The sequence below is a fragment of the Pangasianodon hypophthalmus genome, chromosome 30 (genome assembly GCF_027358585.1).
Source record: "Pangasianodon hypophthalmus isolate fPanHyp1 chromosome 30, fPanHyp1.pri, whole genome shotgun sequence".
NCBI classification, from domain to species: Eukaryota; Metazoa; Chordata; class Actinopteri; order Siluriformes; family Pangasiidae; genus Pangasianodon; species Pangasianodon hypophthalmus.
In genome coordinates, this window is record NC_069739.1 from 12,686,731 (window position 1) to 12,711,011 (window position 24,281).

Consider the following 24,281-nt stretch of genomic DNA (forward strand, 5'->3'; position numbering starts at 1 on the left):
ATACTCTTTTCAGTAGTTAAACTCAAACCATTTTATTTACTGCAGGAGTTTACAGTTGTGATTATTCTTGCTGTGTTCATCCCTTTGGAAGCAAACAATAATGGAGTGCTTAGGGAAATATACAAGTCTGTGAGTAAATTACAGATCGCACAACCGGATGGCTTCTTCATCATTGCTGGGGACCTTAATCAGGCTAACCTCAAAATATTCTTGCCTAAGTTTCATGAAAATGTCAAGTTTGCAACCAGAGGAAAGAACACATTGTATTGGCATCCACAAACTTACCTGAAGCCTACAAGGCTGAACCCTGCCCCCACCTTGACTACTCAGAGCATATTTCCATCATTCTAATTCCAGCATATAGACTCCTCCTCCTCCTACTAGGGACCAGGCCAGTTCTCAAGTAACTAAGAATATGACTAAAGGATGACACTTCAGCTCTACAACACTGCTGTGACTGAACAAACTGGTGTATGTTCAGAGAAGCAGCTACCTATAACAACACCACCAATATGGAGGAGTATAGATGATGTCACTGTCTCTAAGAACATCATGGTAAGAGCCAACCAGAAACCATGACTCACAGCCAAAGTGCGGTCTTTGCTCAGATCTCATGATGTCTTCGGATCAGGTGATGTGACAGCACTCAGGATGGCAAGTTCTAAGCTGTCTTGTGCCATCAGAGTGGAACAATGCTCAGAAGATCCATGGCCATTTTTAAACCACCAGGGATATGTTCGTATGTGGCAGGGCATTCAAGCCACCACGGACTACAAGGCCACAGCACATGCAGGCATCAGTGAAGTATCCTTACCGAATGACTTCTACACATGGTTTGAAGCACAGAACTACATCCCTGAAAGGAAGTCCACTGGTCCACCAGACGACCAAGTACTCTGTCTGTCCACAGTGGACATAAGGAGAACTTTATCTAGGGTTAATCCGCACAAAGTCATAGGACCTGACAACATACTGGGTTGAATACTTGCAGACATCTTCAACATCTCTTTGAGGCAGGCAGTCAAGTCCAGTGCTTCAAGTCAACAATTATCATACATGTGCCAAAGAGGTCCTCAGTGACATGCTTGAATGACCGCCCCATAGCACTCAACTCTGTCATCATGAAGTGCTTTGTGAAGATAGTAATAAGACATGTCAAGACATCATTTCCAGCCTCATTTGACCCATTCCAGCCCTACACCTAGCTCTGTCTCACCTTTACAGGAAGGGCACACATGTCAGAATGCGGTTCATTGACTTTAACTCAACCTGCTGGCTTTCACTCCCTCACTCTATAAATGGATCCTGGACTGCCTGACTAAATGGCCACAAACTGTTCAGATCGGATGTTCAGGTCCGTTACAGCACTGTCACTTTATTTCTATAATTCATGGATTTCTATGCTGCTATTGCTATTTTTTCCCCTACTCACCACACACCACCCACTCTCAATTTTTGCGCTACATGTTGTCTATTGTGTACGCTGCTGTCTGTGTACCTCTGTAATGTCAAAACATGGCCTTGGAGAATGCTATTTCATGCTATTGTATACTTGTATATGGCTAGAATGACACTGAAACTCTCTAACTAACTTTAACATTCTAACATTTCCATAGGTGCGGTTGCATGCTTTTTTCAATTCTTTCAGACTTGTATATTCCTGCACAAACATCTCTTTTCCTACCACAGGCACAATGCTCAATGCATGGCTCAAGACACCTACATTTGTATTATTATGTTCTGTTTTAAATGTGTTTTAGATTAAATCTAGACACAATATAATGTAAAGTGTGCATTAACTGAGATTCATGTATTAGGAACACTTAAACCTGAGGTGTGAAACATACGATTGCGGGCAGGGATTAGCCCGATTATGGTTCTTTTACAGCACCCAGATGAATTTCATGTACCTTAATTTACCATTAGCAAAATTTGAGTGATAATGATGGTCAACCAATCACTGCTTAGCAGTTGTCTCTGAGTGCTACTTCCTCAAGAAGTGAATGAAAAACACTGGCAAAACTCATCAGAAGAAACTGCATTTGGTGGCAGTAAACTAGTCAGAATTATTTGGTTAAGAGATGGTTAAAATGTGTTAAGGAATGTTTATGTTGATAATCTGGAGGTTGGTGCTGATTTTATTTCATTCCTCAAGCTGAAAAAGTTTTAGATTAAACTATGTGGAAAATTCCAGTCAGAGCTATTAACAGCAGCTCTTAAGGTAAACTGAACTTGGAAATCTAGGTCACTATATTCGCTAGCATCCCTTTTAGTATGATATCTGATGATAAATGACCTTACAGAACAAAGTTTAGATCAGTTAGCTAGCTAAGTTAGCCTTTCTTAGCTTAGCTGCTGTCATTACTCAGTTAGCCAAAAAAAAGTCAGACTAATGAAGACTGCAATGCTCACATGCGATTAAAACATTCTGTTTGAAGATGAATATTAATGCATTTATATGCATGCATCTCTTATATTTTTTGAGGTCTGGCAATCTAATGTTTTAGGTGATTATGGTTCAGATAGTTTGTGCATTCTGAATTTACCTTTCAGCTAAATTATGACAAAACTTTTATGAGGGGTTGTAGATGTGTAATTGGCCTAGCACACTAATTTTTTTGTGGTCAGACCCACTTGACACTGGACTGAGTGTAACGTATAACATTACCTAAAACTAGATAAAGACCCCTGATTTAAACAAAACAATGTCATGGTAGTGCTGAACATGGTGCAGATCTACTCTTCCCAGCAGCCCCAGCACATCACATGCTCATTTCACATGCTTCACTGATCACCCGCACCTGTTTCCTGTTTCACCTAATCAGGACATCACATCTCTTGCCTGCTCCACTAAGTGTATCGCTCTCCATGTAACTTGTCAGCCTAAGGGTCCCTATTAGCAAGAAGACATTTCACTTGGTGGGTCCAGGACCCTCTCTGAACAGCACATTGTGCTTCAGGAGCCACGCATTTAGGGGGGTTGACGGGGTTGGGTGGTGGGGGCACCTCCTTGCTTGGCCGAGGACGTTGCTCTGCCTCCCCGCTTCACTGAGGATGTCACTCTGTCTCCTTGCCCCGCTTAGGACATCACTTTTTCCCCTTGCATTGTCATTTGCTTTGCTCCCCCATGCTCTTGCGGAGAACGTCTCTCTTCCATCTGGCCTCACAGAGGAATGTGAACTTGATGGAGTGAAAGCAGTGAGTCTGTGACGGACCCTTTTTTCTATTGATTTGTTCCGTTTTTTGTTGAGTTTTTGAAAGTGCACTGAAAAGCGCAGCTGAATAAACATGAGCCATGAACTCGGCTAAAATTCTGCCTGCCTCTCAAGTCTTCCTCCACACTCTCACATACTAGGTTCTGCAAAGTGGTTTAACAAAAATATTGCATTAACCGTTTAGGAATTACAGCCATTTTTACAGTCCTTCCATTTTCACGGGCTGAAAAGTAACTGGACAAACTAACATATAAAAAGTCTAGACACCCCCTTTTATGGCAACTTTTTTCACTATATAAAAATTAAAGTGAAAAAAAAATCAACTTTTCTTTAGAGAAAAAAAGAAATATAAAAAAACTTACAATAACCCAGTTGCAAAAGTATGCACACCTCTAAACTAATACTTTGTTGAAGCTCCTTTTGATTTTATTTCACCACTCAGACTTTTTGGGCAAGAGCCTATCGGTGTGGCACAGCTTGACTTGGCAATATTTTCCCACTCTTTCTTGCAAAAACATTCTAGATCCATCAAATTGTAAGGGCATCTCCAGTGCACAGCCTGCTCCAGGTCACCCCACAGATTTTTAGTTGGATTCAGGTCTGGGCTCTGGCTAGGCCATTCAAAAACCTTGACCTTTTGGTTAAGCAGTCTGTTTTGTATTTTTATGTTTATACACACGGTTTAGGCAAGATAATGTCTGTTGTAAGAATTACAATGACATTTTAAGTATTTGGGGAAAAAAAACTAAAATATGTTAAATATGTTAAATTATATAGCATTTATTAGCACTCATATGCAAATAAAGCTATAGGATCTGGGCAACATCTGTCTTGGATAAGCAGGGGTTTAATGTGTGGAGCTGGACCAGTGTTGCTCTAACTGCAACCGATTCTGTGCCACATTTGGACCAGATATGAAAATGAGTCATGGGTCTGTGTCTGATCTGGGCTGAATATAATAAAATTAAAGGCTGAGCTGGGCCAGTTCTGGCCTAAATTCACATCAGATGTAACAGAACGTATCTGTGCTGGTTTTGGCCTGTTATGCAAAAATAAGCCAGGCCAAATCTGTTCACAAGAACTTAGAGAACATTAACTCGCTTAAATGACAAACTCTACCCCGTTCTTTTCAAGTTTTCATTTTACCATCTCCTACAGACCAGGCTCCACGAACACAAAGGCTGACGCTCTCTCCTGTTTCTTATCAGCTCCTCCCAGAGAAACCACAGAGGAATGTATCCTACCTCAGTCATGCTTTGTAGGGTATATAACCTGGGACACTGATTGGGACATAGAGAGAACACCTGAGGAGAGTTCCTGCACACTGCCCAGCTGACAAATAATATGTGCCTTCTCACCTCAGAGACAAACTGATTACATGAGCTGACACCTCAACAGCTACTGGACACCCTGGCACACAATTTCTTCAGGGCAAATACTGGTGGACCCGTATGCTCCAAGACATCCACAAGTTCATTTCATCATGTTCCTCATATGTCCTAGCCAAAGTACCCACTCCCTCTGCCAGCTTGCCTTCTTCCCATAGTGCATCCTGGTGCCATCTCTTCCCCAGGTAAGCAATGTACATGCACCCATCCATCCATATGATGTAAAAGAAAATGTGATTCATCAGACCAGGCCACCTTCTTCCATTGCTCCATGGTCCAGTTCTGATGCTCATGTGTCCATTGTAGGAGCTTTCGGTGGTGGACAGAATCAGCATGGGCTCTCTGACCGCTCTGCAGCTACGCAGCTCCATACGCAGCAAGCTGCACTGTGTGTTCTGACTCCTTTCTATCAGAGCCAGCATTAACTTTTTCAGCAGTTTGTGCTACAGTAGCTCTTCTGTGGGATCGGAGCAGACGAGCCTTCGCTCCCCACGCGCATCAGTGAGCCTTGGGAGCCCATGACCCTGTCTCCGAGTCACCGGTTATCCTTCCTTGGACCTCTTTTGGTAGGTACTAACCACTGCATACCGGGAACACCCCGCAACACCTGCTGTTTTGGAGATGCTCTGACACAGTTGTCTAGGACTTTAATAGGAAACATGGCAAGCACATCACACATGACACTGTTGCCAAACTTAACAAATTCAAAAAGACTAGAAGTGTTGCGAACCAACCGAGAAGTGCACATCCACAAACATCCATGTTGGAAAAGCAGATGGTGATGTCTCAGAAGGAACCTGAATGATGTCATGCTGAAAATTAGGGAGTATATAGCACGTTAGAATGACTTGCCTTATTTGTTTCTAATTACAAATTTTGGCTTAGATGATTGCTGTGTGCATTATTGAGTCAGTAAAAAAAGTTTTCCAAACATTATTTTTCCAACAAAAAAATTTTATGTTACAGAAAGATGTATGCTAGTAAAGAGAAAGTAACAGAAAGTAACATATTACATATCAGACCACTTTTCAGTCACTTTTCAAAACACATAATAAAGGCTGTCAGATTTTACCTGCAAAAAAAAAAAACAGTAGCAAGTGTGACACTCAAATGTCACACATTTCCCAAGATGCTCAGAAAAATGTACCAGACAAGAGTCTACTAATTAATTATTATTATTTCTGTTTTTTAAAAAAAGGGCTCTCACACCAAATATTGACTTTGTTTAGTTTTCTGCTATTCATTGCTCTTTATAGAATTTTTTAAAGTAGAAACATTTAATGTTATTATTTATCATATTGAAGCCATCTTTGCTTTACAGCATTTCTTAACATGTGCCTAAGACTTTTGAACAGCAAAAATTAGCTTGCTTTCTTGATTTTTTTATTTATTTAATATTTCTATAGGTAATGCCATTAATATGAAATGACTAAGCTTCACAAATCATTCATTAATTTGGTGTGTGTAAATATAAATAAATATGTGATTTAAACTCATAAGTGTAAAATTGTGACACACACACTATATATATATATTATATATATATGAGATTTACATTAGTTCATATTTTACATATATATACTAACACATTCAGGATACGAACATTTACAGAACTTACAGGTTTTTCATGAATACCAAATTGTGTAAATGCTCCTATAAACAAATTGATAAACGAGGCCCATTTTGAGTGGTGATATGGCGCAAGAGAGCAAAAAAAAAAGAGCATATTTAGTCACATTCTAATTAACACCTTTAACAATATTTGTAAAGTGTCAGATTTGACATTTCACTGTAGGCCTTATTTAAAAATTTAAAATTTATACTTTCTGATGGCAAATATTTCATCCTTGTTTTTCTTTCTGCCAAACACTGGAAGTGCTGTTTTTGAAATTTTTTTTTTTTTTTTTGCGAAATTGCAGCACTCCTTAGTGTAAAGGTTGGTAGATATGGTAATATAATATAATCATAATAAACACCACTAGATATGGTGGCAGTGTAATATTGTGTAGAGACGGTGTAGATTAAATGGTTATATCACACATGCCTAGTCCCTGTGAGCGGTGATACTTCTTTCCTGTGTGAATGTTCTGAAGTCTTTGGAAACTACTCGAGTAAAACTCTTTCCTCACTGTGAGCAGAGATAAGGCTTCTCTCCTGTGTGAATGTGCTGGTGTTGATGAAGCGCACCCTTTTGAATAAAACTCTTTCCACACTGTGAGCATTGATACGGCTTCTCTCCTGTGTGAATGCTCTGGTGTTGTAGGAGATGATCCTTTCGCTTAAACCTCTTTCCACACTGTGAGCAGTGGTATGGCTTCTCTCCTGTGTGAATGCGCTGGTGTAACTGAAGTTCAATCTTTTGAATAAAACTCTTCCCGCACTGTGAGCAGTGATGCGGCTTCTCTCCTGTATGGATACGCTGGTGTCGTTTAAGATTTCTCGGGTCAGTAAAACTCTTTTCACACTGTGAGCAGTGATACAGCTTCTCTCCTGTGTGAATGCGCTGGTGTTGTTGAAGAGCACTCTTTTGAATAAAACTCTTTCCACATTGTGAGCATTGATACGGTTTCTCTCCTGTGTGAATGTGGTGGTGTTGTTTGAGATAGCCCTGGTGAGAGAAACTCTTTCCACACTGTGAGCAGTGGTACGGCTTCTCTCCTGTGTGAATGCGCTGGTGTAACTGAAGTTCAATCTTTTGAATAAAACTCTTCCCGCACTGTGAGCAGTGATGCGGCTTCTCTCCTGTGTGGATACGTTGGTGTCGTTTAAGATTTCTCGGGTCAGTAAAACGTTTTCCACACTGTAAGCACTGATACAGCTTCTCTCCTGTGTGAATGTGCTGGTGTAGTTGAAGATTATCCTGATGACTAAAACTCTTTCCACACTGTGAGCAGTGATACGGCTTCTCTCCTGTGTGAATGCGCTGGTGTTGTTGGAAATGACTCTGTTGAGAGAAACTCTTTCCACACTGTGAGCAGTGATAAGGCTTCTCTCCTGTGTGAATGCGCTGGTGTCGCTGAAGATTACCCTGATGACTAAAACTCTTTCCACACTGTGAACAGTGGTACGGCTTCTCTCCTGTGTGAATGCGCTGGTGTCGTTGTACAGAACTCTGATCAGTAAAACTCTTTCCACACTGTGAGCAGTGGTACGGCTTCTCTCCTGTGTGAATGCGCTGGTGTTGTTGGAGTTGACTCTGATGATTAAAACTCTTTCCACACTGTGAGCAGTGATGCAGCTTCTCTCCTGTGTGAATGCGCTGATGTTGCTGAAGATGATCCTTTCGATTAAAACTTTTTCCACACTGTGAGCAGTGATACGGCTTCTGTCTTGTGTGAATGTGCTGGTGTCGCTGAAGATTGCCTTGATGAGTAAATCTCTTTCCACAGTCTGAGCAGTGGTGAACTTCCTTCTGCATTTCTCTGTGAGACGTGTCTGAACTGAGAGTACCAGATGATGTTTGCTGACAACTGGAGCCTTTTGTAGGTATCTGAATCTCATATTTAAACTCTCCTGATTGCTGCAGTCTCACATACTCCTCGTAGTGGCATCTCTTGATGTGTTTGTTGAGGTAAATTTTAGATGTATAGGAAAGCGGGCACAAGGAGCAGGAGAAGATTTGCAAAAGACCGTCAGTTAGTTCTGAAGAATACAAAGAAAACAAAAATATCAGAAACTCAATATGAAATGCAACAAAATTATAAATCTATTGTTGGGAACTAACCCAATGTATAGGAGTGCTAAAATATTTTGAGGTTAAGTAAAAAAACATTATTTAATTATATATAATAATTATTTATTGTCATTGAATTTGCAGATACCCCAAGAGAATATTAATGTACAGTTTCCCCAGAAAGGACACTTTTTGGACACTTAAGCCAAACTTACAAATGTATGAATTTCACTGCTTTAGAAAATATCAAATCAAGTGGCATTTATTTTAAAGAAAAATGACATAAGCACCCTTTACAAGCAAAACATTTTCCAAAAAATAGATTTAAAAATTTAAATTTAAATTTAAAAATAAAATAAATTTAAAAATAAAATAATAATAGATATATCTGTCATAATGAAATAAAACATTTGGACACTTAAGTGTATTCTGCTTGTCACGGTTACTCCATAGTTATTTTGTGATGAACTACATCATGTGGTTATGCTGCTAGGGGACCTGTATGAAATTAAAGGTAACTGACTACATACATCCACTAAAAAAATACCTTGGGACCAGCTGATTAAAAGTAATTGCAAAAATGCCTAGAAAGAACAAAATCAGTTTACAGAAAGTTATAGCATCATCTGTTTACACAAAGAAGGCCACTCTCTTCACCAGATCAGCAAACCTTGTAAAAATGTACAAAGATAAAGGACTTGTGACTGTAAACAGACAACATACAGGCAGACCCAGAAAGACCACCAGCAGACTGGGCAGGATAATTGTCTGTAAAATCAAGAAAAACAGGCGAGAAACAGCACCAAGGTTTTCTTCAGACATCAATAAGAATTAACAGATACAACTAGAGTAAAACTATTCAAAACAGGATCAATGAGCATGGGCACAGAGGGAGAGTAATGTGGCAGAAACCATTCAACAGCCTCAAGAGTAAGAAAGCAAGGGTGAATTTTGCAAAAGAACATGCACAGAAAGACAACAGCTTCTGGAGAAGTGTCTTATTTTCAGATGAATCCTAATGGAACTTGGATAGATCTGATGGTAGTGTGTTTGTTTGGAGAAAGCCAGGAGAAGAATTCCAACCAAAGTGTACCAAGCGTACTACAAAGCACGGAGGCTATATAGACTATAAAGGCTGGGGCTGTTTTTCCTACAGTGGTGTTGGCGAGCTGGTGTTCATTGATGCCATTATGAACACAGAAGTGTACAGAGGAATTTTGGATGCAAACTTGTTGAGATCAGCAAAGAAATACTCACATGAAAGAAGTGGACTTTTCAGCAGGATAATGATAATGCATACTCTCTACTAGCCAGCAAACAAATCAAGACCTTGAAATGGTCATGTCATATAGCCACACGTCACTTCACTTAAAAAAAAAAAAAAAAAAATGTTTATATATATATATATATATATATATATATATATATATATATATATATATATATATATATATATATATATATATATATATATATGTATATAGCATAGCCAGTAATATTCTTCTTCTAGTAATCTTCCAGTAAGCTTCCAGTTTCTAAAGACTCGGTAATCTGTTGTGAATGCAGTAGCATTGTATCTTACTCTTACTGTAAGTTAAGGTAAGGCAGGCTCGGGTAGCACACCAAACTTACTGTGTAACCACACAATCATGAGAACTGTAATAAAGTGCAGAATCATAATCAAATACTATTCAGCAATCTCCTCTCACCATATCCTCTACCTAAAGTAACAAGACATTGACACATGTGGTCAGCTGGTAGACAGGCTCTGTACAGTTGATAACTTCAACAAAATAGACTTCATGTGTAAACTATAATGAACTTTCCTGGTTACACAATTGCACTTTTTAACCATATAGTATACAGTTTAGAAGGGAATTATTTATAATCGCACTATCCATTAGCACCCAGATGAGGATAGGTTTCCTTCTGAGTCTGGTTCCTCTCAAGGTTTCTTCCTCATATCGTCTCAGGGAGTTTTTCCTCACCACTATCGCCTCTGGCTTGCTTAGGGATAAACTCATAAATTTAAAGTTTATATCCTGAATTTATGTATTTCTGTGTGTGTATATACATATGTATACACTGCTCAAAAAAATTAAAGGACCACTTTGACAACACATCAGATCTCAATGGGGAAAAATATCATGCTGGATATCTATACTGATATGGACTGGGTAATGTGTTAGGAACGAAAGGATGCCACATCGTTTGATGGAAATGAAAATTATCAGAGGGCTGAATTCAAAGACACCCCGAAAATCAAAGTGAAAAAATGATGTCCATTAGTCCAATTTGCTGAAATTTCATTGCAGCAACTCAAAATGGTACTCAGTAGTTTGTATGGCCCCCACGTGCTTGTATGAATGCCTGACAACGTCGGGCATGCTCCTAATGAGACGACGGATGGTGTCCTGGGGTATTTCCTCCCAGATCTGGACCAGGGCATCACTGAGCTCCTGGACGGTCTGAGGTGCAACCTGGCGGCGTCGGATGGACCGAAACATAATGTCCCAGAGGTGTTCTATTGAATTCAGGTCAGGCGAGCGTGGGGGCCATTCAATGGTATCAATTCCTTCATCCTCCAGGAACTGCCTGCATACTCTCGCCACATGAGGCCGGGCATTGTCGTGCACTAGGAGGAACTCAGGACCCACTGCACCAGCGTAGGGTCTGACAATGGGTCCAAGGATTTCATCCCGATACCTAATGGCAGTCAGGGTGCCATTGTCTAGCCTGTAGAGGTCTGTGCGTCCCTCCATGGATATGCCTCCCCAGACCATCACTGACCCACCACCAAACCGGTCATGCTGAACGATGTTACAGGCAGCATAACGTTCTCCATGGCTTCTCCAGACCCTTTCACGTCTGTCACATGTGCTCAGGGTGAACCTGCTCTCATCTGTGAAAAGCACAGGGCGCCAGTGGCGGACCTGCCAATTCTGGTGTTCAATGGCAAATGCCAATCGAGCTCCACGGTGCCGGGCAGTGAGCACGGGGCCCACTAGAGGACGTCGGGCCCTCAGGCCACCCTCATGAAGTCTGTTTCTGATTGTTTGGTCAGAGACATTCACACCAGTGGCCTGCTGGAGGTCATTTTGTAGGGCTCTGGCAGTGCTCATTCTGTTCCTCCTTGCACAAAGGAGCAGATATCGGTCCTGCTGATGGGTTAAGGACCTTCTACGGCCCTGTCCAGCTCTCCTAGAGTAACTGCCTGTCTCCTGGAATCTCCTCCATGCTCTTGAGACTGTGCTGGGAGACACAGCAAACCTTCTGGCAATGGCATGTATTGATGTACCATCCTGGAGGAGTTGGACTGCCTGTGCAACCTCTGTAGGGCCCAGGTATCGCCTCGTGCTACCAGTAGTGACATTGACCCTAGCCAAATGCAAAACTAGTGAAAAACAGTCAGAAAAGATGAGTAGGGAAAAAAATGTCAGTGGCCTCCACCTGTAAAACCTTGACAGGAGGATTCCAGATCAATCCAAACCAAAGCAGTGGACCTCAGAATGACTGAGAGACCCCAGTGAACACAAAAATCTCTAAATGCCATTGTGGGTTTTTGTAAATAAAACTCACAGTTTTAATCCCTGTCATCCCACAGACAATGGAACAGTTTAGGCAGCAGATCATCCAGAAGTGTCTCTAAAATCTTTCATCAACATTATGTTAATTACTCTTTGAAAAAAAATGCAAAATGACGGTGTATTGCTTGAAATCGACTTACAAAGCGATCAGGCCTCCACGGACCAGTGCAGCTCACTCAGGCCCCTGAGTGGTATAAGGCCACCCAAGGTCAAGTGCCATCTCCACAGCCCAGAGAAGGAAGACCTTCTTGGACCATTGTCGCTTAGAAGGTACCTCAAATCCAGAATCCTAGAAAGTAGCATCTTCTCTATGTTCCCTTCCATCTCTGTTAAATGTCTGCAACCAAACATGTACAGTCAGGTCCGGAAGTATTTGGACAATGACAGAGTTTTTGTGATTTTGCCTTTATACACCACAATGGATTTGAAATAAAACAATCAAGATGCGATCGAAGTGTAGACTTTCAGCTTTATTTTAAGATTTTCCACAAAAATATGGCATTTACCATTTAAGAATTACAGCCATTTTAAGCAAAGTACCTCCATTTTCAGGGGTTCAAAGGTATTTGGACAATTGACTGACAAGAAGTTAATTGACCAGGTGCGGTCCATTCCCTCATTACTTCAAGACAAATGAAGCAGATAAAAGGTCTGGAGTTGATATCAGGTATTTAGTTGGCATTTGGCAGCTGTTCGACTGGAGCTACCAATATGAAGTCCAAGGAGGTCTCAATGCAAGTGAAGGAGGGCATCATTAGGATGAAAAAACAACATAAATCTATAAGAGAGATAGTAAAAACCTTAGGTGTGGCCAAATCAACAGTTGGGTACATTCTTAAAACGAAAGAAAGCACTGGTGAGCTCAACAACATCGAAAGGCCTGGAAGACCACGGAAGACAACTAAAGTGGATGATCACAGAATTCTTTCCTTGGTGAAGAAAAACCCCTTCACAACATCAACAGAAGTCAAGAATACTCTGGAGAAGGTAGGCGTATCATTGTCAAAATCTACAATCAAGAGACGCCTTCATGAATGTAAATACAGAGGGTTTACAACAAGGCGCCACTGGTAACATTCAAGAACAGGAAAGCCAGATTAGACTTTGCCAGAAAACATCTAAAAAAGCTTCCCATGTTCTGGAATAAGATTCTTTGGACTGATGAAACCAATATTAACTTGTACCAGAATGATGGGAAGAGAAAAGTATGGCGAAAGAAAGGAACAGCTCATAATCCAAAGTATACCACATCATGTGTCAAACATGGTGGAGGCAGTGTTATGGCATGGCCATGTATGGCTGCCAATGGAACGGGCTCACTGGTGTTTACTGATGATGTGATTGCTGACAGAAGTAGCAAGATGAATTCTGAGGTGTATAGGGCTATACTCTCTGCTCACATTCACCCAAATGCTACAAAACGGATAGGATGCCGCTTCACAGTGTGGGTGGATAATGACCCTAAACATACTGCGAAAGCAACTCAAGACTTTTTAAAGGCAAAGAAATGGAATATCCTTCAATGACCAAGTCAGTCGCCTGATCTCAACCCAATAGAGTATGCTTTTCACTTACTGAAGACAAGACTGAAGGCAGAAAGACCCACAAACAAGCAGCAACTGAAGGTGGCTGCAGTGAAGGCCTGGCAAAGCATCTCCAGGGAGGAAACTCAGAATTTGAGTTTTGAGAACATGGGCTCCAGACTTCAGGCAGTCATTGACTGCAAAGGATTTTCATCCAAGTATTAAAATTATGGTTATATTTACAATTATGTCACTTTGTCCAAATACTTTTGAGCCTCTGAAATTGGAGATACTTTGTTGAAAATGGCTGTAATTCCTAAATGATAAATGCCATATTTTTGTGGAACCTCTTAAAATAAAGCTGATAATAAAGCAAAATCACAAAAACTCCGTCATTGTCCAAATACCTCCGGACCTGACTGTATAACTCAGTTGTAGGAGAATCCTGTCTGTCAGTATGGAGGAATTTTTTTAAAAATGTGCTTCCATAATAGTTTGATTACTATTAATTATTTGTAATGAGTATTGTATTAATCAAGCATTAATCAATGTAATTCTGTATTGTTGCAAGTAAAACTTGTTTTTGAATTCTAGCTGGTTTATGGTGCAGCTGTGAGAATAGAACAAGGCCATTGCCACAATAGTGATATTATAAGAAAGCTGCCCATCTTCTGCAGAGTGAAGAATTCAACAGAGTGGCATGAATTTTATGCAGTACATTTGCAAAACGTTTGTTATAATATGCTTTATATACACTTTTGATGAAGCTGTATATGTGTAACTGATCATTGCAGTTTGGTTGAATTATGGTCATAATAAAGTAGAAAGTTATATTGTGTGTTTTATTCATTATATATTTATTTATGCTGTGCTAAGTAACAAACTCTGCTCAAGGTCTAATTCCTAGAAAATAAGAACAAGATATTCATTATGCTGAAACTGAGAAAACAATTCTTTGAATAACACCTTTGTTTCTGAGGTTCAGAGATTCTCCTCTCTTAAACTATCCATTAGTGTCCTGTCTTACCAAAGAGAAAAATGTAAGCATGAATATTCAAAGATTTGTGTACACTACAAAAAGTGACTGTAAGAGAAGACTGTTGGAGAATCAGATGGTGATGCATTTTTAAGTTGTTGAGCTCTTCTCCCCAGCATTAAAAAATAAAAGAAGTTTCACATTTAAAAAAAAGCTGCATCTTTGTGGTTACCACCACCATGCTTCACTGTAATGATAGTATTAACCAGTTGATGAGCACTACCTTTTTTTTTTTTTTAACAGATGTAGATCTTTGAGTTCAGCCAGTGACATCAACTTTTGTCTCATCATACCAGAAAATCTATGGAAACAAGGAAAATTTAGTCCTTTATGTGCCTGCCAAATGCCTTTTTCCCTATAGCCATTCAACCTTAAAAAAATGATTGGCAGAGTATTTCTGAGATGGTTGTCCTTCCAGGTTCTCCCATCCTTGCAAACGATTTCTTGGTTACCTCACCATGTTGAGTTTATGACCACATCATAAACTTCTCAATTTGTACTGTTTAGTTGCTGTACCAACTCATACTCCTCCCTAACAGTTTTACCATAATAGTATTTTTAGACAGTGGCCTATTTGCATTAGCATGAGGAGGTATTTTGATATAAAATACAAAGCACTTTTGTGTTCTGAATAATGGTGTCTGACAAATGCTGTCAATGCATTACAATTCCATGATGATCCCCTATTTTGAGACAGTAAGAATAAAAACTTGATTCTTAAGCCCTTCAAGGTTTCCAGCAAAACTGCAATTTGTTGCTTTGAGATACTGTAGCCAGACTCAATGGGGTCTGATATTAGTTAGTCTATGTTTAGCACCAGGATGCCTTACTGGTGAGATATTCTGTTTTTACTCTAAAGGAACTCTAAAGTCTAAGGTGAATTCACATAGATGCCAGCACTGCTATGATTTTGCCCAGCAACAGTGCAGGGGCCCTAAATCATGCTAGGTGTGTAGTAATAAGCATTGCTTTTTCCAGTACCTACTCTGCAGTGATCGAGAACGGCTGCCCCTCTACGTCCAGTCTTGCATCCAGTCACACTTGAATGCAGGACATACCTTTGCATGCATTCATTTGCCAAATGGTTTTATTTGAACCAACTTAAAAGTGAGGCAGATTATTAAAAAAAAAAAGTCTTTGCTGGCAGCTTTAGCTAGCTTCTGAGATGCTGATAGGAAAAAAAGCTAGACAAGCTAGACAAAAATATTGAGACTTGAAACAAAATGGGGTTAACAATGTCCATAACAAAATGGTTAACTATTCAAACAATAAAATACAAAAACTTATAAATATCATTTAAAAATTTATTGGCAGTAGCAGTGTAAAGGTTTTCAGTACTGAGCAAAAGTGACTGCTTTAAGACTACATGGGAAGCCTGGCCTCCCCTAAAATGCAGCAATGAAATGTTTAAGTGTCTAGATTATTTATCACTGAAAATTCAATATTTTAGCAATTGATCAAATATCTCACTGCAATATCTCACTGCTTGTTCATTTAATACAAACTGTTTTCAGGGAGCAGTAACCACAGCTTAGTAGTGGTCACTTTTTGCAGCAACCTTAAAAAAAAAAAAAAAAAACACCTTCCTTACTACAGTATAACATTCATTTACTTTATTTACTTTATATTTTTGTGTAAATGTGTAAATGCATGCAACATTATCATCCCAAAAGTGTCCCAAACCAGATTTTATATTGTCCTGTACCCTATTTTTTTTACCAACCAACAATGGTATGGCATTAGTCTGGAGCCTTGAAAAAGTCATTTCATGCTCTTACTTATGAGGAGACAGAAATAACCAGGAAGCCAGATCAACAGGTGAAACAGGACACGCAGAGATTATACACCAATCAGCCATAAAATTTAAAACCAGGTGAAGTGAATAACATTGATTATCTGCCAATTACATTGGCACCTCTCAAAGAGTTGGATATATTAGACAGCAAATGAACAGTCAGTTCTCGATGTTGATGTGTTGGAAGCAGGAAAAATGGGCAATAGTATGGATCTGAGCAACTTTGACTAGGGCCAAACTGTGATGGCTAGACGACTGGGTCAGAGCATCTCGGAAACAGCAGGTCTTGTGGGGTGTTCCCGGTATGCAGTGGTTAGTACCTACCAAAAGTGGTCCAAGGAAGGACAACTGGTGAACCAGTGACAGGGTCATGGGCTCCCAAGGCTCACTGATGCGCGTGGGGAGTGAAGGCTCGTCTGGTCCGATCCCACAGAAGAGCTACTGTAGCACAAATTGCTGAAAAAGTTAAAGCTGGCTCTGATAGAAAGGAGTCAGAACACACAGTGCATTGCAGCTTGCTGTGTATGGAGCTGCGTAGCTGCAGACTGGTCAGAGAGCCCATGCTGACCCTGTCCACCACCGAAAGCTCCTACAATGGACACATGAGCATCAGAACTGGACCATGGAGCAATGGAAGAAGGTGGCTTGGTCTGATGAATCACATTTTCTTTTACATCATGTGGACAGCTGGGTGCGTGTGTGTTGCTTACCTGGGGAAGAGATGGCACCAGGATGCACTATGGGAAGAAGGCAAGCCAGCAGAGGCAGTGTGATGCTCTGGGCAATGTTCTGCTGGGAAACTTTGGGTCCTGGCCTTCATGTGGATGTTACTTTGACATGTACAAACTACCTAAACATTGTTACAGACCAAGTACACTCCTTCATGGCAATGGTATTTCCTAATGGCAGTGGCCTCTTTCAGCAAGAAATTGCACCCTGTCATACTGCAAAAATTGTTCAGGAATGGTATGAGGAACATGACAAAGGGTTCAAGGTGTTGACTTGGCCTCCGCATTCCCTAGATCTCAATCCGATCGAGCATCTGTGGGACGTGCTGGACAAACAAGTCCGATCCAGCTTACAGGACTTAAAGGATCTGCTGGTAACTTCTTGGTGCCAGATATCAAAGCACACCTTCAGAGGTTTTGTGGAGTCATGTTGTAATGGATCAGAGTTGTTTTGGTGGCACAAGGGGGACCTACACAATATTAGGCAGGTAGTTTTAATGTTACAGCTGATAGGTGTATATTTCATCAACAGAAACCTGAGAACTAGCCATAGACTCACAGGTCAGAGCAAGGGTGAGTGGTTAGCTACTACTGTGGCCCCACAGAAATAGCAATAACAGCTGTTGCCGGATCCAGTTCTCCAAAATTTATCATGTAGTATTACCTTTATCCAAATAGCAATTTTATAGCACAGATAAACATGAGGGAAATCTAGCGCAAGCAGTGGCTGGACAGTTGTGTAAATGCAAACATTTTTCTTGCCAGATTTCAGATAAATTCTCACCCCACAACATCTCAAACACCACACAATATAACTTAAAATGTTCAGCCATTGGATAAGAAAGACACATTTTTTTCTTATTTTTCTCAGTATTTGGATGGGAAAGAAGTACACAGTGGCATACACTTACTTCTGATTTGTTGTATCTGAAACATGTAGACATTATCCCATCAGAAGTCTGCAGTGAGAGTTTGGGGGGATGTGAGTAAAGTAACATGGTACAGCTTTGCTTATTTGTGGGTGCTTATTAACAAGCTGTATCTCTCTCTTGTAATGAACCGAGCCAGAGCGTGTGTGTGTGTGCGTGTGTGTGTGTGTGTGTGCACGCGTTTGTTTGTCAGAGCATGAGGTGAATGAACAGACTCAGAGCCACTGAAAAGCAGCCAAACCCTACCCTGGCACAAAAAAATAATAAAAGCTCACATGCTATCTGTCCCTGAATCTGCTGTGTTCTTGAGTTGTATCGGCTGTCATTTATTATACCTGTCACTCATCATATATTTCTACCTTGCTTTTGAATAAACAATAGTATTATGCTTTTATTTATTGACCTACCACTCCATATAGTCCACACAGACCATGGGCTGTGCATAAGGCAGCTTATATCTGCAGGAGTCTCCATACACACACAAGACTGTGAGCAGATTACAGACTGCACACCCAGATGGCTTCTTCATAGTTACTAGGGATTTTAATCAGGCAAACCTCAAATTGGTCTTGTGTTTTAAACATTCCATTTGTTCTATATCCCTGTGTGTTTAGTAACTTTCCTATGTTTTAACAGACACGACATCACACATGATAGCTTGCCTGCAACTCGCACCTTGCTCTCCCACAACTATTCTTCAACGGTGCCGAAACCCGGGAAGCTGTTGTGATGGATGGCCTGAACAGACGATATAAATAAATAATTGGATGAGTCAAAACATTGTTCAATTAAATAAGGAAAAACAGAGGTTATTGTATTTGACAGCAAAGAGGAGCATTTTAAAATTAGTACACACTTTAAATCTAGGGCCCTAAAAATCAAGCAAGAAATGTTCACCATTACTAACCATATCCGAACAATCACTAAAACAGCCTTCTACCATCTTAAATCTCCCAAAAAAGACCATTAAGCAGCCCCAGCCCATTGACAATGCTGCCACAAGAGTTTTAACCAGTACAAAGAAGAATGAGCACATTACCCATGTTATTAAAATCTCTACACTGAATGGCCTAGACCCAGAATACATTTCTGATCTGAATATAAACCTAGTCAGTCTCTTAGATCCATGGGTACAGGTCAGCCTGTAGAGCCCAAAATGCAAACTAAACATGGTGAAGTAGCTTTTAATTTTTATGCTGCACACAACTGGAACAAACCCCCAGAAGACCTTAGATGTGTCCCCAAATGTTACCATTTTTAAATACAGGTTAAAACATTTTATTCTCTTGTGCCTATAACGAATCTAGAAGATCTGCATTATATTGTTGCACTTTATTTTAGCATAGCACTTTTAATCTCTTTTTAGCACTGCAATTTTGTCTCATAATCTATTTTATGAAATTACTGTGTTTATGATTATACCTTATATAAGGTATACCTTATACCTGTTATTTTCTTATTTTTCTCTATGTAAACCAATTTGAATGATGTCTGTGTATGAATTGTGCTGTACAAATAAATTTGACTTGCTTTGAGCCACCTATCCTGAACCTTTCCTGATCCATGACAGTGTAGCCTCTATGGATCCTCCACTTTCTCAATCACTAACAGAAGAATTGAAGGTATAGATGCAAATGTAGCAGCCCTTGAGCAACAGTATGGTCAACCCTACCACCTGGGCCTGAGGAAAATATCCTCTATTTTGCAACCTCTTTGTATATGTCCAGGAGACTCAAAGAGCTTTCCCTTTGCCCTCATGATCTCTAGGTGAAATGCTTCAGTCAATGGGTCAAGGGACTGGAACAGCAGAGCTATCCTGCTCACCCTTTGCTCAGTTGCATCAACCAAATGTCCAGTATAATCTGATAGATTTTAGTATCTGGCTTCAAGTAGAAACACAATGTTAAACTCTAGCCTCTGGTGTCATGGCCAATAGTGATTATTTGAGGTCATTCAGACCAACTTTCATTAAGCCACACAAACGTGAGCCCTCTTATTCAGTCTCTACTGCTTCCTTCTTCCAACAGACTAGATATCAAGCCAATAACCATCTGACTCAATCATGTGAGACTGCCAGAAATCACAAGTCCTGTCCATACTACAATTTCAAAGGCATACACTATATAGCCAAAAGTTTGTGGACACCTGACCATCACACCCATATGTGGTTCTTCCCCAAACTGGTGCCACAAATTTGGAAGCACATGATTGTATACAATGTCTTTGTAGGCTATAACATTACAACTTCCCTTCACTGGAACTAAGGGGCACAAACCTGTTCCAGAATGACAATGCCCCTTTGCACATTGTCATTATCACATGAAGACATGTTTTGCCAAGGTTGGAATGGAAGAACTCGAGTGGCCTGCACAGAGCCCTGACCTCCTGCTGTATGAATGTTATGGTCAGGTGTCCACAAACTTTTGGCCATATAGTGTAGTAGACCTATTGTCCATGAGTCAAGCAACTGAGCCCTAATGACCTGAGGGAATGCAATGGATTATGTTGGCAATGAGCAAAAAAAACACCAAGCAAGAAATTATCTCAAGAAACCCTTCCCAAAGTGCCAAAGACTACACCTAGGCATCCTCCAAGAAGCAAACATGAAAGCGGGTGATCCACACCCTCAGCACACACCAGTCTTCTATGTGAATCCACAAAGTTATTCACCCAAAGTTCTTCTGACACTGGTCAATTCTTCCAGGCATTGAGGAAGTACAGGGTTCATCTGCAACATTCAATATTGCAGTTGCTGATGATCCTTCCAAACATTATGTAATCAAGGGAGCAATTATATCCCCACAATTCACTATAACAGGACATGACTGTCCAATGAAATATCTCCAGGGGTACTACAAACATCTGGAAGATTTACCTTTACCAGACTTTGAAAAGGTCACTCCATTGTTGCTTACTGGGTAGATAATTCCCATTTAATAACCTCCACAGAAGAGGTCAGAGCTGGACCACCTGGAACTCCTGCCATCATTCACACCAGGTTAGGATGGACCTTACAATGTCCAACTTATCTGAACAGTGACTGTACACTTAAGAACAGTGCAAAATGCATGTTTGTTTCCATATCTTCCTCATCTGAACTCTTGCAAAATGTTTGAAGATTGTGATAAGTCAATGTCTTACCTTATCAAAATGAGTCACTCGATCCAAACCGGAAAAAAGGGTCTTAAATTTGTTGGATAGGAACACTGTGAACCTTGAGATGGATTGTATACAACCTTATGCCACACCTCTATTATGGGAGGGTAGATTACCTGCTTTAAAATCAACAAAAGAGGCAGTATTGCCATTGCTCCTTAGCACAGAGCAAGCGCTCCAAATAAATCCTCATTTAACTGAAGTCTATACCCAAGAGCTTCAAAGGCTAAAATACTCAGGATATATACAGCAAACCACTGTTTCTTGGTACAGTCCTCACCCCTTGGTACAACATTGTCAAAAATATGTCATTGTGTTTAATTTCTCCTTTTCCTATAAAGTCCATATTCTGAATCAGCATCTCCTCCCAGGACCCACCCTTGGTCCTACACTGATTTGTGTCCTCCTCAGATTCTGTGACCATCCTATAGCAATCAGTTGAGATATCACAGGCATGTTCCACCAAGACTGACTTCTTCCAGATGACAATATGTTCACTAGTTTTCTATGGTGTGACCAGAAAACGATAGCACCTTGCCTATGAATGGCAAGTTTTACCTTTTGGCACAAATTGTTGTCATTGTTACACACTACCCAGTATGGTGGTTCAAAAAGCAATCTTGCAGATGACATAACTCACAGTCTTAGTTTAGCCTCTCTGACTGCTTCCTCCATATAGAATTATGGTCCTGCCTTCCTTCCTAAAATCAAAAGACCTATAGCCAAGTATGTCTCCTCATCCTGAAACCACAAATAAATTAGAAATGAGAAAACAGTTCTGTGGTAATACAATAACTGGCTTCTTAAACCAAACACTTGATTTCACCAAATATTGCAGCTGGACTGATCTTGTTGAGGAAACATATCAGTAATTGTCCTCTGCAATCACAGACCTCACTAGGAGAGAGGCGCAAGGAATCCTGTTATGGCAAGTGCAAACTGAAAGCTTTTCTGAGGAGAAAAAAGCCCTCAAAGCCAATTGGCTGATTTTGCACTCCAGCCTATTCTCTACTTTAGCACCTGAATATGACTCCCATACTAGGCTGATTAGAGTGGGAAGATGATTGCGACAGCTGAACAATGCTGAACCTAACATCATCCATCCAGTAGATTTAGACCCCAACCATTCCTTAACCAAACTTTGGATTAAACATTATGACAAAGCCTTATTTCACTCTTGTCCTGAAAGAGTGTTTGCAGAACTCCTTAGGTATTACTGGATCATACATGCAAGCTGTGCGCAAACACCAGTGGTCCTGTATGCAGTGCCCTTTACCAATGGATTGCCCTTTACCAAAAGTCATGGCTGTAAAACCAAGAAAAGATGGGGTATTTTTTCAAGTGTTAAACCAGACCATGCATTCACATTGACTTGCTTAATAGTCTTAATATAGACAGTTTTTTAATGGCACTTTGTAGATTCTTTGCCATAAGAGGGCGTCCTTATGAGCTTTAGTCCAATCAAGGAACATATTTCAAAGGAGGAATTAAAGAACTGACTGAGTCTTTTGAAGCCCTCAGTCCTACTTTGAATTCACAGCTGGTTAAATAGCAAATAAACTTTCAACCCTCCTAATACTCCTCATTTCAGTGGAATATTGGGAAATCAGGTCCATCAAAGCAGCACTGTGTGCCATCCTAGGCAACCAGTCAGTAAACGAGGAGTTGTTGAGAACAGTACTTATGGAGATTTAATGGGTATTAAAACTTTAGGTTATGTATTAGCACATTTCTTGGATCTGGACCCTATCAATCCCAATATTTCACTCATGGGGCAGCAAGATGCATCACTACCCCAAGCAGTATATGCAAACCCTAACATGTTGAATTAGAGACAGCGGCTGAAGAGTCAGGTTCTTACAGACCACTTTTGATCCCGATTCATTAGAGAACATCTCCCTAACCTGCAGCCGAGGCACAAATGGAAAGAAATCACTGATAATCCAGCACCCCTATCATGCATGTAATGGACCCTCAACAAACCCAGATTAGGTGACATGGCAGCACTCAGGACAGTAAAGCCTAATCTGTCTCAGGCAGCCAAAGCGAGAAAATGCATATACCCTCAGAAGGTTCATGACCACTTTCAAAATACCAGGGATAAATGTTGGCCATTCAGGCCATCAGCCATAGCACATACCTGCAAAAGCGAACCGTTCCTTCCAGATGTGCTGAACAATAGAACAACATTGTTGTGAAGTAAACCACCCCTCCACTCAGCAACTAGGTACTCTGTTCACAGTGCATGTAAGGAGAAGGTCAATCCACACAAATCTTCAGAGATCTCTCTAAAGGCAGGTGGCCATGCCTTCATATCAACAACTGTCATACCTGTGCCAAAGAGATGTACTGTGACGTGCTTGAATGACTACTCTCCCATAGCACTCCCTTCAGTCATCATGAAGTGCTTTGAGAAGACGGTAATAGGTCATATCCACGCATCATTTCCAAGTCCACTTAACCAACAGTTTGCATATCACTCAAACCAACCTACTGATGATGCTATATCCAGTGTCCTACACACTGCCCTATCTCACTTTGACATTTTTGAATGCTATTTATTTACAACTTAGCATTCAAAACAATTATTCCACAGAAACTGGTCACAAAGCTGAACCTGCTGGGCTTCACTCCCTCCCTCTGCAGTTGGATTCTGGACTTCCTGACTAAAAGACCACAGGCTGTTTGGATCGGATGCAACACCTCTAGCACCTTCACACTGAGCACCTGCACAACCCAGGGCTGCATGCTCAGCCCCTTGCTGTTCACATTGTCACACAACTGTACTGTGAAGCACAGCTCAAAATGCATCAAATTTGCAGATAACTGCATATAGAGTGGAGGTGGAGCAGCTGTAGACTGGTGTCAGCTCAACAATCTGTCTCTTAATACTGACAAGACAAAGGAGATGATTGGTGACTTTAGGAAGACCAGTGTGCACCACCAACAACTGCTCATCTATAACTCTGCTGTACAGACAGTGCTGAACTGTTGGTTTCTAGAGATACACATGTCTGATGGCTTAACCTGGTCTCAAAATCATTATGCACTGTCCACCTAGACCAGTATTACCTGTCATACAAACAAAGCACAACAGTCTTTTTTCTTTTCCTAACACTCAGGGACATCTATGCTGTTAGTCATAGTGATAAGGTTTTACTCATCACACAACAATCTACTCACTATGCTGCTGATTACTGTATGTACTTGTGGCAGCGGAAGTGATTCTCACCTGTGTCTTATTACCGCCA

General features: G+C 40.5%; 1 protein-coding gene across 1 annotated transcript in view; it reads right to left on the reverse strand.

Annotated features, from left to right (window-relative positions):
• Positions 1-3,561: 3,561 nt before the first annotated feature.
• LOC113528725 (zinc finger protein 345) overlaps positions 3,562-24,281 on the reverse strand; it is a 34,191-nt gene continuing 13,471 nt past the window's right edge. The window contains exon 7 of the mRNA XM_026917405.3: positions 3,562-8,245. Within this exon, the coding sequence (XP_026773206.2) occupies positions 6,729-8,245 (1,517 nt within the window). The 3' untranslated portion in view covers positions 3,562-6,728. The remainder of the gene's footprint in view (positions 8,246-24,281) is intronic.